The sequence below is a fragment of the Balaenoptera acutorostrata genome, chromosome 3 (assembly GCF_949987535.1).
Source record: "Balaenoptera acutorostrata chromosome 3, mBalAcu1.1, whole genome shotgun sequence".
Taxonomy (NCBI): domain Eukaryota; kingdom Metazoa; phylum Chordata; class Mammalia; order Artiodactyla; family Balaenopteridae; genus Balaenoptera; species Balaenoptera acutorostrata.
Window position 1 is genome coordinate 106010903 of NC_080066.1, and position 12805 is coordinate 106023707.

The 12805-nt window shown below is 54.2% G+C and overlaps 1 protein-coding gene across 2 annotated transcripts; it reads right to left on the reverse strand.

The window, feature by feature from the left end:
* On the reverse strand, positions 1 to 10698 carry AJUBA (ajuba LIM protein). 2 transcript variants are annotated; one of them, XM_007180550.2, is made up of 8 exons: positions 9306 to 10698; positions 6412 to 6513; positions 4715 to 4782; positions 4531 to 4593; positions 3683 to 3813; positions 3547 to 3598; positions 2773 to 2841; positions 1 to 2318 (listed from the first exon to the last, which is right to left on the reverse strand). In XM_007180550.2, exons 1-8 carry the CDS (start codon positions 10336 to 10338, stop codon positions 2163 to 2165), a joined length of 1674 nt encoding a protein of 557 aa, XP_007180612.1. In that variant the 5' UTR covers positions 10339 to 10698; the 3' UTR covers positions 1 to 2162. The 2 variants fall into 2 exon arrangements, with proteins under 2 accessions (XP_007180612.1, XP_057399955.1); XM_057543972.1 differs by lacking the exon at positions 9306 to 10698 and adding an exon at positions 8716 to 8803.
* Positions 10699 to 12805: the final 2107 nt, after the last annotated feature.

The following is a 12805-nucleotide window of genomic DNA, read 5'->3' on the forward strand; positions in this document are numbered from 1 at the left end:
TGTCTGTACCAATTCTATTTATTGCTGGAAACTTTAAAAAAAAAGTTTGAAAAGTAGGTAACAGAAAAAGATATCCATAAAGGTAGGAAGCAATCTCATCATTTACAAAGTGCTGCAAATTTGATAAATTTATGCTGCTGATAACTCAGGGGTACTCTTAGATGAAAAGATATAAATCCTTGAAATACCCAAGCATGACAAAAAAGAACAGAACAACTAAATGGCTATAAAAATATCCAAAAGGGAACTCAGCTTTTGGTAAACTGGTCATCAAGTGAACTTTAAGTAAACAAGTTTTTAGTGGATTGGTTTTAAGAGATCTAGCCAAACTGATCAGAACCAAGTGAAAGTGTTTTGCCTCTCTGGCTCCTGGAACCTCACAGTTTGGGAGCTGTGGTGGATATAACTCTGGTTTCCTCTGTGAGGCAGCAGGTCTGGAGAGCTGAACTACTACTAATGAACCAAGTGTAAGAGTCCCCTGACGAGAGAGAGAGAGAGAGAGAGAGAGAGAGAGAGAGAGAGAGAGAGAGAGTGTGTGTGTGTGTGTGTGTGCGCCCGTGTGCACACAAATGTATACTAGAGATACAGACTAGAATCAGACCTTTAGAAAATACTGGAACCCGCCTGTGTGTGCCTGTTATGTGCTACATACAGCACAGGCTGCACACCTGGAAAGGCCAGTCACCCACATCATGGCAACTGGAGGGCTCCTCCTCCACAATCCATTTGGAATGTCTTGATCTTTGGGTCTCTGGCCCTTGGGGCCCTCCCTAGAGGACTCTTCTGCCAGGGCTACAAAGTGCCTTCCTTTTCTTGACTGGCCTCAGAGGGGCCCACTGGCCAGAGGAATTTGTCAATGGTGGTGACGGCAGCAGCAGTGACTGCATCTCAGATATACTGGGTTCGCCAAAAAGTTCGTTTGATGTTTTCCGTAAGATGGCTCTAGTAGCGCTTAGTTGTCTTTAACTTCATTTGAAACAATTTTGTTAGATTGTATTGTGACAGCTATCATATCAGTGTGCATTTTTAAAAAAACTTATAAAAATTGGTGTATTTTTGTGTAGCCATTTTAATATTGAAGATGGAAGAAAAAAGGAGCATTTTCGGCATATTATGCTTTATTATTTCAAGGAAGGTAAAAACACAACTGAAACGCAAAATAAGATTTGTGCAGTGTATGGAGAAGGTGCTGTGACTGATCGAACGTGTCAAAAGTGGTTTGCGAAAAAAAAAAAAAAAAAAAGTGGTTTGCGAAGTTTCGTGCTGGAGATTTCTCGCTGGACGATGCTCCATGGTTGGGTAGACCAGTTGAAGTTGATAGCGATCAAATCAAGACATTAACTGAGAACAATCAACGAGGGAGACAGCTGACATACTCAAAATATCCAGATCAAGCGCTGAAAATCATTTGCACCAGCTTGGTTGTGTTAATTGCTTTGATGTTTGGGTTCCACCTAAGTTAAGCGAACAAAAAACGTTCTTGACCATATTTCCGCATGTGATTCTCTACTGAAATGTAACGAAAACGTTCCGTTTTTAAAACAAATTGTGATGGGTGATGAAAAGTGGATACTGTACAATAACGTGGAATGGAAGAGATCGTGGGGCGAGCGAAATGAACTACCACCAACCATACCAAAGCCCGGACTTTATCCAAAGAAGGTGATGTTGTGTATACGGTGGGATTGGAAGGGAGTCCTTTACTACGAGCTCCTTCCAGAAAACCAAATGATTAATTCCAACAAGTACTGCTCCCAATTAGACCAACTGAAAGCAGCACTCGATGAAAAGCATCCGGAATCAGTCAACAGAAAATGCATAATCGTCCATCAGGATAACGCAAGACTGCGTGTTTCTTTGATGACCAGGCAAGAACTGTTACAGCTTGGCTGGGAAATTCTGATTCATCCGCTGTATTCACCAGACATTGCACCTTCGGATTTCCATTTATTTCAGTCTTTACAAAATTCTCTTAATGGAAAAAATTTCAATTCCCTGGAAGACTGTAAAAGGCACCTGGAACAGTTCTTTGCTCAAAAACATAGTTTTGGGAAGATGGAATTATGAAGTTGCCTGAAAAATGGTAGAAGGTAGTGGAACAAAACAGTGACTACACTGTCCAACAAAGTTCTTGGTGAAAATGAAAAATGTGTCTTTTATTTTTACTTAAAAACCGAAGGAACTTTTTGGCCAACCCAATAATTGGCAGGGGGCTGTCGGGCATTGAGCCGCTGCATGTGACAGCCATGGCAGAGCAAGTGCCCATCCAGAGGGAAGCAGCAGCAGCCTTCCTCGTCACTCAGCTGCATCCGGCAGTCCTAGGGAAGAAGGACACCTAGTTTACCTCAGCCCAGGCACCGGGGACATCGTGGAAGTCGGCCCTGCTGGGCACTAGACTCCCAGTGACTGGGAAAAAGGGGGCGGGGCTGGAGGGGGATGAACTCCCAGAAGAGAAACCTGAGAAAATACCTCAGCTGGACGCCAGGTGTCGCTGCTACAGCAGAAATAATGAGACAGGCTCCCATTTCCAGCTGTTACCAGCAGTCCCTAGTTTTAGGAGTCTTGACTCTGGGGAAGCCAGATTTAGAAAGGACTAAACGACCACACCCAGAGAGAGTGGCTGAAGGATGCAAAAGAGACTGGAGATGGGTCAGAGCACCTTCCTGGTTTCCCGTATCCTAGCCCTCTCCTACAGACTCTGGCAGTTCTAGGACTTCACTCCCCCAGCCCCCTTCTAGCTCTCGTCTGGGATCCCGGGCACCCAACACTCACCTCGCAGTGGTAGCACTCAAAGTGATAATCTCGGTCCATGGATATCACCCTCACAATGTCCTCACAGCCCTGAAATAATGCACACCCCCATGGGCATGAGAGCAGCACGATAACCCCAACTCTCCCCTCCCCCACCAGCCCCCCTTCCAACGAGAAGATCATACAGAGGCCTCCAGAGCCTCTCTGCCACCGTCTGCAGCTTTGAGGTGGCCTCTGCAAACCCTGTGGGAACCTTCCCCCTCTCCTTCCTTGGCACTGCCTCCAGGAAGGCATGTCCCCTCGTGGAGCCTCGCCTCTGTCCAGGGGCTCAGGCCTTACGGAGGGAACGGAAAGGGACAGGCTGCATCAATAACGTAAGCTAAGCCGGGGACGAGGAGACCCAATAGGGTCTGGGTCCTCATGGGCTTTTGGCTTCTCTCCCTTGGCACACACAGCGTAAATCATTTCTGACCCCTTCCTACCAGCCCTGAGGATTCTTCCCACCTTTTTCCAGCCCCTACATCTGGGGGCTGGTGACCTTGACTTCAAAGAAAGTCTCCTTCTCTGGACTGGGAGAAAAGAGATGGAGCCTGGGTCCAGCAAGGCTGTCAGACAAGTCCAGGCCCGGATGTTGGGGTCAGGGTGATGACCCAGAGAGCAGAGTCACACGGGAATCTTCGCGGAGTACATTCCTCAGCACCACTGCCTCCCAGGGGAGGCCAGGCGGCATGTCCCCAGTCCCTCCCCAGAGGCAGCAGCACTGGCTGCCCTGCAGGAGAACGCAGACATACTGACCTCTGAGGGGAGGATGGGTTGGCCACAGGCCGCACACTTAGGAGCGTAATTCCTGAAAGAGAGAGGACAGAGGGGAGCTGAGGTGGGGGGAATCCCTGAGCCCAGGTCCACACCACACCCCGGGCGGGGCACTCACTTGTGGTAGTCGGTGACACAGTACACCTGGTTGGAGAAGTCCACAGTGAAGGGGATGCCGTCCAGGCACTTGTTGCAAACGATGCATCGGAAGCAGCCGGGGTGATAGGACTTTCCCATTGCCTGGAGGATCTGGCTCGGGGGGCGGGAGGAGAATCAGTCTCTGCTCTCCAGCTACCGAAGACGGTCCCTGCTGCTCCCACTAACCTCATCTGAGCCCCTGCTCTCGTCCTAGAACAATGCTGTGTAATCTGGGAGGACCAAAGAGTCTTAAAATGGAGGCAGAAACCCTGAAAAAGGTCTTAGGGAGCCTCCACGCCAGTGTTTCTCAGCCTTGGCTGCATATCAGGGTCACCCAGGGAGGTTTTTAAGCCCATCAATGCCTGGGTCCCACCCAGAAGTATTCACCACAGTCTCTGGTGATGACCCAGCATTGGTATTTTCTTTACTTCTTCCCAGGTGATCTGCTAGCTGCCAGGGCTGTGAACCACTGATCCAACCCAACTTCTCCTTACAGAAAAGAAAACTGAGCTTCAACTGATCCCAACCAGTAGCAGAAAGGGGATTAAGCCTCAGGACCCCACGCTGCTGGCTCAGGTGGAGGGCCAGGCTGTGCCTGCAGAGTTAGGGAGTTAGAGATCACAGGAGGCTGGGTGGCAGGCTGAGGAGTCCAGACTTGATCCCATAGGCAAAGAGAAGCCACTGTAAACAGTGGTTCTCGGGAAGAATGGGATGCAAGTAGTTGCTGATAGGTTTCCTCCCCCCACCTTTTCTCAGTATGCATTTAGTTCCTGATTCCACCCCTCGGCCCCTCAGCCTCACAGTCTCAGCTGAAGACACTGTGCTTACCTTCTCCAAAATCAAGTGACCACAGACACAGCATTTCTCAGCTGCCTCCTGAAACCCTGAAAACTAGGAGGAGAAGACCAAGGGAGGATGTTACGGGCTGAGAATGACCTGATGGGTGGAACCCCAGTGGGCCACAGAGAAAGGGGTGGGAGCCAATTCCAGGCCCAGGGGACCCCTCACTCACCAGATAATCTTCCTCACAGTACACAGAGCCGTTGACGCTGTAGAAAGCCTTGCAGCGCAAAGTTCGCCCTAGAAGCAGTAGACAAGGGGCTGGAGCCTCTCCCAGGGTCCAGGCACAGGGCGTCCCCGCCATGGGGTAACTGCTCTCCGGTGTTTCATGATGCGTTTAAATCTGGACTTCAGTGCTTGTCCGCCTAACTGCTGTCTGTCCCGTCTCCCCACACAAATACCCCATCTGATGCAATTCCAATTTGTTTGGTCTCACTCCTGCCAATTCCCCACTCCTTTGCTTGCTGCTCTTCCAGCTCCTGCCCCCTCAACAGTTTTCTGTGACCCTGCTTTAAAGGGGTGCCGCCTTCTCCAATGCCTGTGCTTGCTCGGGGAGCCACCTGGGAAAGCAAAGCCAACCACAGGCTGGGGGACAAGGTCAAGGAGCTCTGAACACGGGGCCCTACAATGCGCTCAGAGACAATCACACTGTCACGGACTTTGCCCTCTGGGACCTTTCAACCCAGGAGCTTCTGCACAGCTCTCCTGTTCTCCTAGGCCTGTCTGTCTCCCAGGGATAAGCTCCATGGAGGTCAGGACATACTGGAACTACTGCTGGGGACAAAGTGCTTTGTTTGGGAGCAAAGTCGGTCCCCTTTCCTGCTGCACTAGGCTGCTTCCCCAAGCTTAGAGGGACCCAGAGTCTCCGGGGTCAGCAGCAGCCCAGGATCTTCTGCAAGCAGACAAGGCAGGACCGCTCCCCGTGAAACCAACACCCAGGAACTGCTCCAGGGTGTCTAAATTATCAGGGATGAGGAGGAATGAGAATGGGCAAGTTTCCTACCTCTGCCCTCTTCTCATCAAAATCTCCACTTCCAGCTCTGCCCAGTGGTTTAGAAAAGTTGACTTAGAAACTTATGAGACACAAGGGAGTAGAGAGAGGGAAAGAGACATTCCCAGAAGAGGCTCTATAAACAGAAGGACAAACAGATAGATGAACCTAAAGGGAGCCAGGCAGGGGCTGGGAGTGGCTGGAGTCAGACAGGCAGAGATAGGAAATTAAAGGTCCAGCAAAGGAATCAGAGTGGGTAAGCAAGGGGGCCGGGTAATGAGGGCGGTGAGGGAAAGGCTGGGGAGTTGAGGCCGCTGGGAGCACCCCCTGCTCAGGCGGGCCTCCTGAGCTAACAGCAGCGGGCATTCCTGGAGCGTGATGTCATCAGCTTGGCATGGCCCGGTGGCCTGCACTCCAGCGAGGTGGCTGAACTCTGACCAGCAGAGAGAAAACCCCCCTCTCCACTCCCCCACAGCTCCCCACTCCCTCAGCCCACCCCACCCTTCCCACATTCCAGTCTTTCACTGTCGCCCCAGGCAACTCGGCTGCCCAAGACCAAGCCCCTCCAAGGAGAGGCTGGAGGGCTGGGAGGGAGTCCAGGCTGGGCAAGCAGGAAGGCAGAAAAAAGAGGGAGGAATAGAGCGGAGGAAAGAGGCTCAGCAGAGGGAGGGCTGACCTCAGCAAGCTGACCCAACATGGGGGCGGGCGGGAGAGAGCCAGGTAGAGCACAGAGAAGGGAAGCAAGAGAGAAGGTGGGGACCAGACCAGCAAATGGAGAGGCACAAGCCCTGCGTTCCCTAGGCACTTGTGAGTGTGTATGTGCGGAGAGTGCCTGAGGCCTCAGGCCCTGGTCCAGAAGGTCTGGGGGCTGCACTCACCACAGGAGCAGCAGACAAAGCACTGGGTATGGTAGAGGCTGTCCAGGGCCTGGCAGGCGTTGCTCTGCCCATAGATGCCTTTGTTGCACTTGATACAGGTGCCTGAGAGGAGAGAAGAGGTGGTCAGCATCAGAGCGCACTCCCCCAGCTCAAAACCAGGGATTCCTCATCTTTCCTGATGGCAGAGGACCACCAGTCACAGCCTCCTTTTGACGGGCTCCCTTTTGGGAAGAGAGAGTTAATGGGATGCAGCAAGGTCTTGGCTGGGCAGACTTATTCTTGTTTACTGATTAATCAACAGACATTTTCTGAACATCTATTTAGTGCCTCGCAACAATATTATGCCCAATACTGTGGAAAATTGGAGAAACTCAAAGATATGGTCCCTGGACTTCAGACGCTTGGTTTCTGTTGGGGAGAAAAGACTAATCAGGCAACATATGATCCCCGTTGCACTGTGTGGGACAGTCAGAGATGTGAGTCCATAAGGGCCCAGCAGCAGGCTGGAAAAAACTTCCTAGTGAAAGCACGCCAGGTCTAGAAAGCCTCTCCAGGACCTCGGCTTCCCCATCTGTCAAATGAACTGCCATTCAGCTACAGAATGACTTCTGCTCTGTACCTCTAGGCTTCCAAAGATGGAAAGAAGGATCTGGCTCAGCAGAGGGCCCTGTGCAGAGGGGACCATGTGAGTGTGACTCCTCTGGGGAGGTGGCTGCTGAGAATGCAGGGTGTGTTCCAAGGATTGAGGGTTGCAGAGGAAGGGGGGGAAGGATGGCAGAACCCCTAATGTCTCCCTGTCATCTTCTATCATAGGAGGAACAGAGCCAAACTGCTCTTCCCTGACATCTCCCCTAAAATACATAACACCTGGCTCTGGCACCCGCCTTTCCTGGGTGTGTTCTTCCCTCCTTCCACTCCCCAATTCCAGGCCCATGAGTGAGGGCTAGGGCCTGTCTTTGGGGAACAGATCCCAACGGGCCCGCCTCACCCCGCCCCACCTCTCCCCCTCGGCACACTGCCACACTCCTTGCCTGTTGGGGCCCATCCAGTCTTTGCCCAGGGGCTTGGGAGCCCGTGCAGCAGCTGCAGCGACTGATGGGCCCAGGCCTGTCCTGCTCCCACCCTCTGGCAGCTGGGCAAGGCTGTAGCCAAGGAAGAGGGCCCCTACTAGGGGCAGGAGTAGGAGGGTACAGTCAGGCTGGGGGTTCTGTCAGAGGAGGCAACCTAACCCCTAGGGAGAGAAGCACGCCTCCCCCCCACCAGGGTCAAAATGCGGCTTCCCCAGGGGAGGGGAACTCTGCCCCGAGATTGCCATGCCAGGGGGCCCTGTCAGAGCCATTGCTCTGGGAAGCCTTGGACATTACAGGAAGACAAGAGCCAACTGCTCAGGCATGTCCGCCTCACCTCCTCTAACCCAGCATATCCACTCCTAGGTTCTTCCTGCCATTTTACTGCACTCTCTCCCAGCTCCTTTCTTCCTTCTGGTTCTGATGGCTTAGCCGAGGAGACTTCTCTCCACCCATCAGCCACTTCTCCTCAGCCTCAAAAGGAAACTGCTAAAAGGATCCTGTCACTTAGTCTTCCTTGACCAAAGCATCATCTGCTCTGGGTTTTCCTCTCTCAGGTGGGGGCGGGGTGGGGGGGAAATGGGGGGAGGTTGGAGTTGAACCAGCCTGCAGCCCTGCTACCTCTGAACCTCCTCCCCAACCTTCCTTCCCTGGCTGGGTTCCTCTCTCTATTTACATTTCTAGCCACAGAGTTCTAGAGCATGGGGTCCGGGGCAGGAACATGGATGGTGAGAAAGGTGAGAAGATGCTGGGAACACTGAAGAGGCCCACAGACCTAGGGGCGGGCCCTCCACTTCTTTCTGTACTTCCTATCACAATCAGATTAGCATTTTTTAATATAGTGAAGTGGTGCCTGTGGGTCTCGGCTAAAAGATCGTTCAAGACACCAATATCCGCCCCCATAGCCGAGACATATAATCAATTAACACTTCCTGAAGGTAACTGCGTCCGGGAGAGAGGCGGTGACCAGGTTTCTTTAGCAGGAGGAAATAAGGGGCTACTTCGTGCCTGAATTCTGAGCAGGTTATGGCCAGAACTGAAGCCCGGGTTATTTCTGGCAGCTATACACGGTCGCCATCCATCCAGGAGTGATGTTGTACCGGTGGTCAAGGCTTCTGCCCTGACTTCCGGAAGATGGGGAAAACAGAAGCTGACACCACCGGGTCTCGGCTTAAATGCCCACCCACGCACGGAGCCAGCAGGACTGAGGCCAGACAGCAGTAGGGTCCCTGCTTACCGTCCCAGGGCTTTCTTCCTCCCCCCGGGCTCCATTTCCCCGACCGCGGCCACAGCTCCGCGCGTGTTAGGAAGCAGCTCCCCCACCCCCTGCACCCCACCTCCGCCCAGTGCCGCGCGGCCGGCCCCGCCCGCGGGCACCTGGAGCGCCCGGGCAGGAGCCGGCACGCACGCGGCCCACCCGCCCCGCCCCCCCACCCGCGCATTCCCCGAATTCCTGCGGGCGGAGCCTGGGCCCGGCTGGGGGCGCGGCGCGCAGGAGCCTGCAGGGGCAACGCCGCCGAGGGGGGAGCAAGATGGGGGGATGCTCTCCCAGCCCCACTTGGTTCCCCTCAACAAGGCCTCCTACCGCGAAAAACCCAGGCTCTAAAGCTGAGGAACTGGGATTCACGAGATCATCAGGGGGGTTGAATTTAGCAGGAATAAGGTGCCCGTGGTCCATTTGAAACCCAGTGGGAAGGGGAAATTCCTCTTGCCTCTTTCCTAGTCCCGCGTCTCTGCCTTCGACTTCCCAGCGCCCGCCGCCGGGGCAGTGGGGAACCGAATGCGGTGACGGGTCTCTTACCGTCCCTAACCACTTCTCTCACTCACCAAAGTAGTCCTCTCTGGACTCCGGCTCCCGCATCCGGGCCCGGGCGGCCTCTGGAACGAACGCACCTGGCGGCTCCTCGAGACCTGACGGCTCAATCCCCGAGGGTTCCCCGCGGGCGCCGGCTTCTCGCCCACCTGTGCCCACCGTCAGGCGCAGCAACGCTGTTAGTTCATCTTGGTATCGGGCGCCCGCGGCGCAGTCCCCGTAGCCAGTCACCGAGTGTCGTCCGGGTTGCGCCCCTCGTCTCTCCAAGGGCCCTGCCGCTCCCACTCCGGCCCCGGCTAGAGCTCCCGGGCTGCCCAGGGCTGGGGGATACGAGTGGCGGCTTTCCTGGCAGCCGAACCCCGCGGGCCGATGAGCGCACAGTCGGTCCAGGGCAGCGTGGAGCTCGGGGTAGGCGGACGGCACCCCTCCAGAGGAATAGCCCGCCGGAACCCCGGCCAGAGGTGGGCCAAACAGGCATGGCCCGGCGGGCAGGGGGCTGCCGTGGCGCTGGTCGTAGCCCATGCTGATGCCGCTGGTACGGTTGCTGCAGGGTCGGCTACCTCCGGCTCCACCAGCCCCCGCCCCGTCCAGCAGCAGACTGCCCCGGGGGCTGGACGGCTTGCTCGCGTCGCTGGCTGAGCTACTGGCGAAACTGGAGCGGGGGCTTAGGGCTGGGGCCGTCTCCAGCCGAAAGTCGGGGGGCAATGACTGAGGTAGAGGCAAGGCCCGGGTGGAAGGCGGCCCCCCGGGAAAGGAGCCTTCGTAGCGCGGCGCCTCAAAGGAGCCGCGAGGGTTCCGCTCAGCGTCCAGGGGGCCTTGCTCCCGGGCTGGCTCCAACGGCTCATCCCCAGGTCCCCCAGTAGCTCCACGGGGCCCTGATTTCCTAGGTCCCCCCAACCCACTCAGGCGCCCCTTGCCCGGCCCGGGAGTCCCATCAGACCCAGACCTGCTAGATTCACCCTTTCTGCGGCCGAACTTGGCGCTGCCGGAGTCCGAGAGTCTTAACTTCTCCAGCAGGCGACTGGCTTTCTCCCCTAACCGCTCCATGCCCTCGGGCCTGGGGCCTCCAGCCCCCTCCCCGCCCGGCACCCTGCAGCGTCTCGGCGGCCGCCTCTCTTTCCCTGCGGCCGGACTTCGCTTCCCCAGGGGCACAGGATAGGCACAGGGGTTTAGCGGGCGCCCCGGATGCCCGGCGCCAAGAATCCCGCAGCATCCCCCAGCGAGAGGGGTTGCGTCCCCCCGCGCATCAGGGGTTAAGCGGGGCTAGAAGTGCCTACGGCCGCGGCTGTCCGGTCCGCAGGTCTATCTGTTCACGCGTCGACTCGCCCGGCAGCCCCACTCTCCCAGGCCCCCGCCCCCCTCGCTCACACACTCAGCACCGACTCAACTTCTCTCCCAAACTTTTGTCTGCCTGGCCGGATCTACTTTCCTGGAGGGGCGGAGCGCCGTGTGCGAGACGAACGGGGGTGTCGGCGCAGGAATCTGGTGCGTCGGAAAGGGGGGGTGGGTGTTGGTGCTAAGTGTCCTGGAGCTGGAGATCCGCCGACTGGAGGCGAAAGGAGGGCGAGGGGCAGTTGGGACAGTTGCTACTACATCAGTCAAGAATTGGGACATGAAAAAGTGGGGGAGGGGGAGGGGAACTCTTTGTTTGCAGTTGGAATGCGCGGAGGGGCACGGTGGAATGTCGCGGTCCAGCACGGGGCGACGCGAGGCATGTTCTGCGCAAACACCGTGACTTTGTTTCTAGTGTGGGGACTGTGGGAGAGATGAGAAGGGACTGATACAGAAGTAGTGAGACAGGGAGAGAGAAGAAAGTAGATACATAAAGAGGTTCAGAGATGCATAAGAGCCCAGAAAGGCGAGGAAGCCTTTATAGAGAGGTGGTGGAAGACAGGTATGGGAAGAAAGGAGAGCCGGACCAAAGGGGATCGTGGGTGGTGCGGAGACGGAAGGCTGAACAGACCAAGAGAAAGACAAATTTGTTCAGGTCCAGGGAGAATGAGAGACAAACAGATAAGCTGCAATAAAAAGACAACTTTCTGAACCCAAAACTCTGTAACGGGAGGGAGGGAGCTTTAGTGTGTATGTAAAAGGAGAGAGGAAAAGGCTTGGGACTAATCTTTACCTTCAGGGTAGGACAGATAGAGGGATAGATAGACACCCCCTGGTGTTGGGAAATGAGATTTTTAGCAAATATTTCAGGTGACTGGGGATAGAAGGCCCGGTTTTAGAGCTAGCGAACGCCTCGCCCTTGGTTGGCCCACAGTAGTTGGTGATAAAGAATAAGTACTAACTTAAAAGGGAGAAAAAGAAAATGTCATTTAGAGGAGATAGCAAGTGAAAATGATCAAGGTGGAAAAGGAAAAGAGGCTGATCGTGGCCATACTAGGAGGATCAAGAATAAGGAAAAGAGGAAGTCATGGCTGAAGCTGAACACGCCTAATTAAATATCAGCCAACTGATTTTGCCCAGACTAGCACATGGCGGGGGAGAGGGGAATGGAGAAAGAAATGACTCCTTCGTATTTAGATAGTAAATTCGTATGAAAATTATATGCAAACAAATCATGCATATTATTTTCATCTCAACATTTTGAACACCTTTTATAATTTTAGTGTAGCCTTAGAGAATGGGGGAGGAAAGGAGGTTAATATCATTGGGGAAATTAATTTGGCACAAACTATTTGGCTTCTCTGTCCTAGCTCCCTGACCTCATCTCTCCTGAGAATCAGCCTCTCTGTTTCCCAGGTCAGGCCTACAGCTTTTCCCTGATCCAGAGGAGAGTTTACTCTCAGATTGGAAGCAGGGAGGACTGAAAGCATTAGTAACCAAGGGGAGCTATCAGGTTGCATCCAGAACCTGCTGTGAGCTATGTCTTCAGAATCAACCATAATGTTCTCCCTCCTTTCCTGTTTCCACATGGGGAAGGAGAACTTGGATTCTTCCTTCCAATTACTTACATCCTCTAATTTTTGGGAACTTTGCTCCTTTGGGGTTAAAGTGGGAGAGTAAATCTTCTGAAAAGTTGAGATGCTGTTAAAGGAGGCGCATCCAGGAGTTGGTAGTGGCAGCAATGGGCACAGTTGGGATCAACAACCTGTGTTTTCAGGGGATTAACAGGAAGGAGACGAAAGTGAAGGGGGTGTGGTGCACTGACAGCGCATGCTCCAGTAGTGCTCACGCCCTCTGGGTAGCCACTCCATAGTCTGAACTGGAGCTGGGAGCTCCACAGGCCCTATTCTCCATTCTCAGGACCTTAATTAGCCTCTGTATACACAGGTGACTCCCAAATCCATATTTCTAGCCCAGACATTCTTGGACTTAAAAACTCAGCTGACGAATAGCATCTCCACTTGGTTGTCTCAAAGGCACACAACACCCTGACCTCACCTTCCCTGCCTCCCAAAACTGGCTCCTCCAGCATTTCCTGAGTAAATGGCATCATTAACCACTTAGCTACTTAAGCCAGAAACCTGAACATCAACCCTATGTCCTCCTCCCTTAACCTCAAATC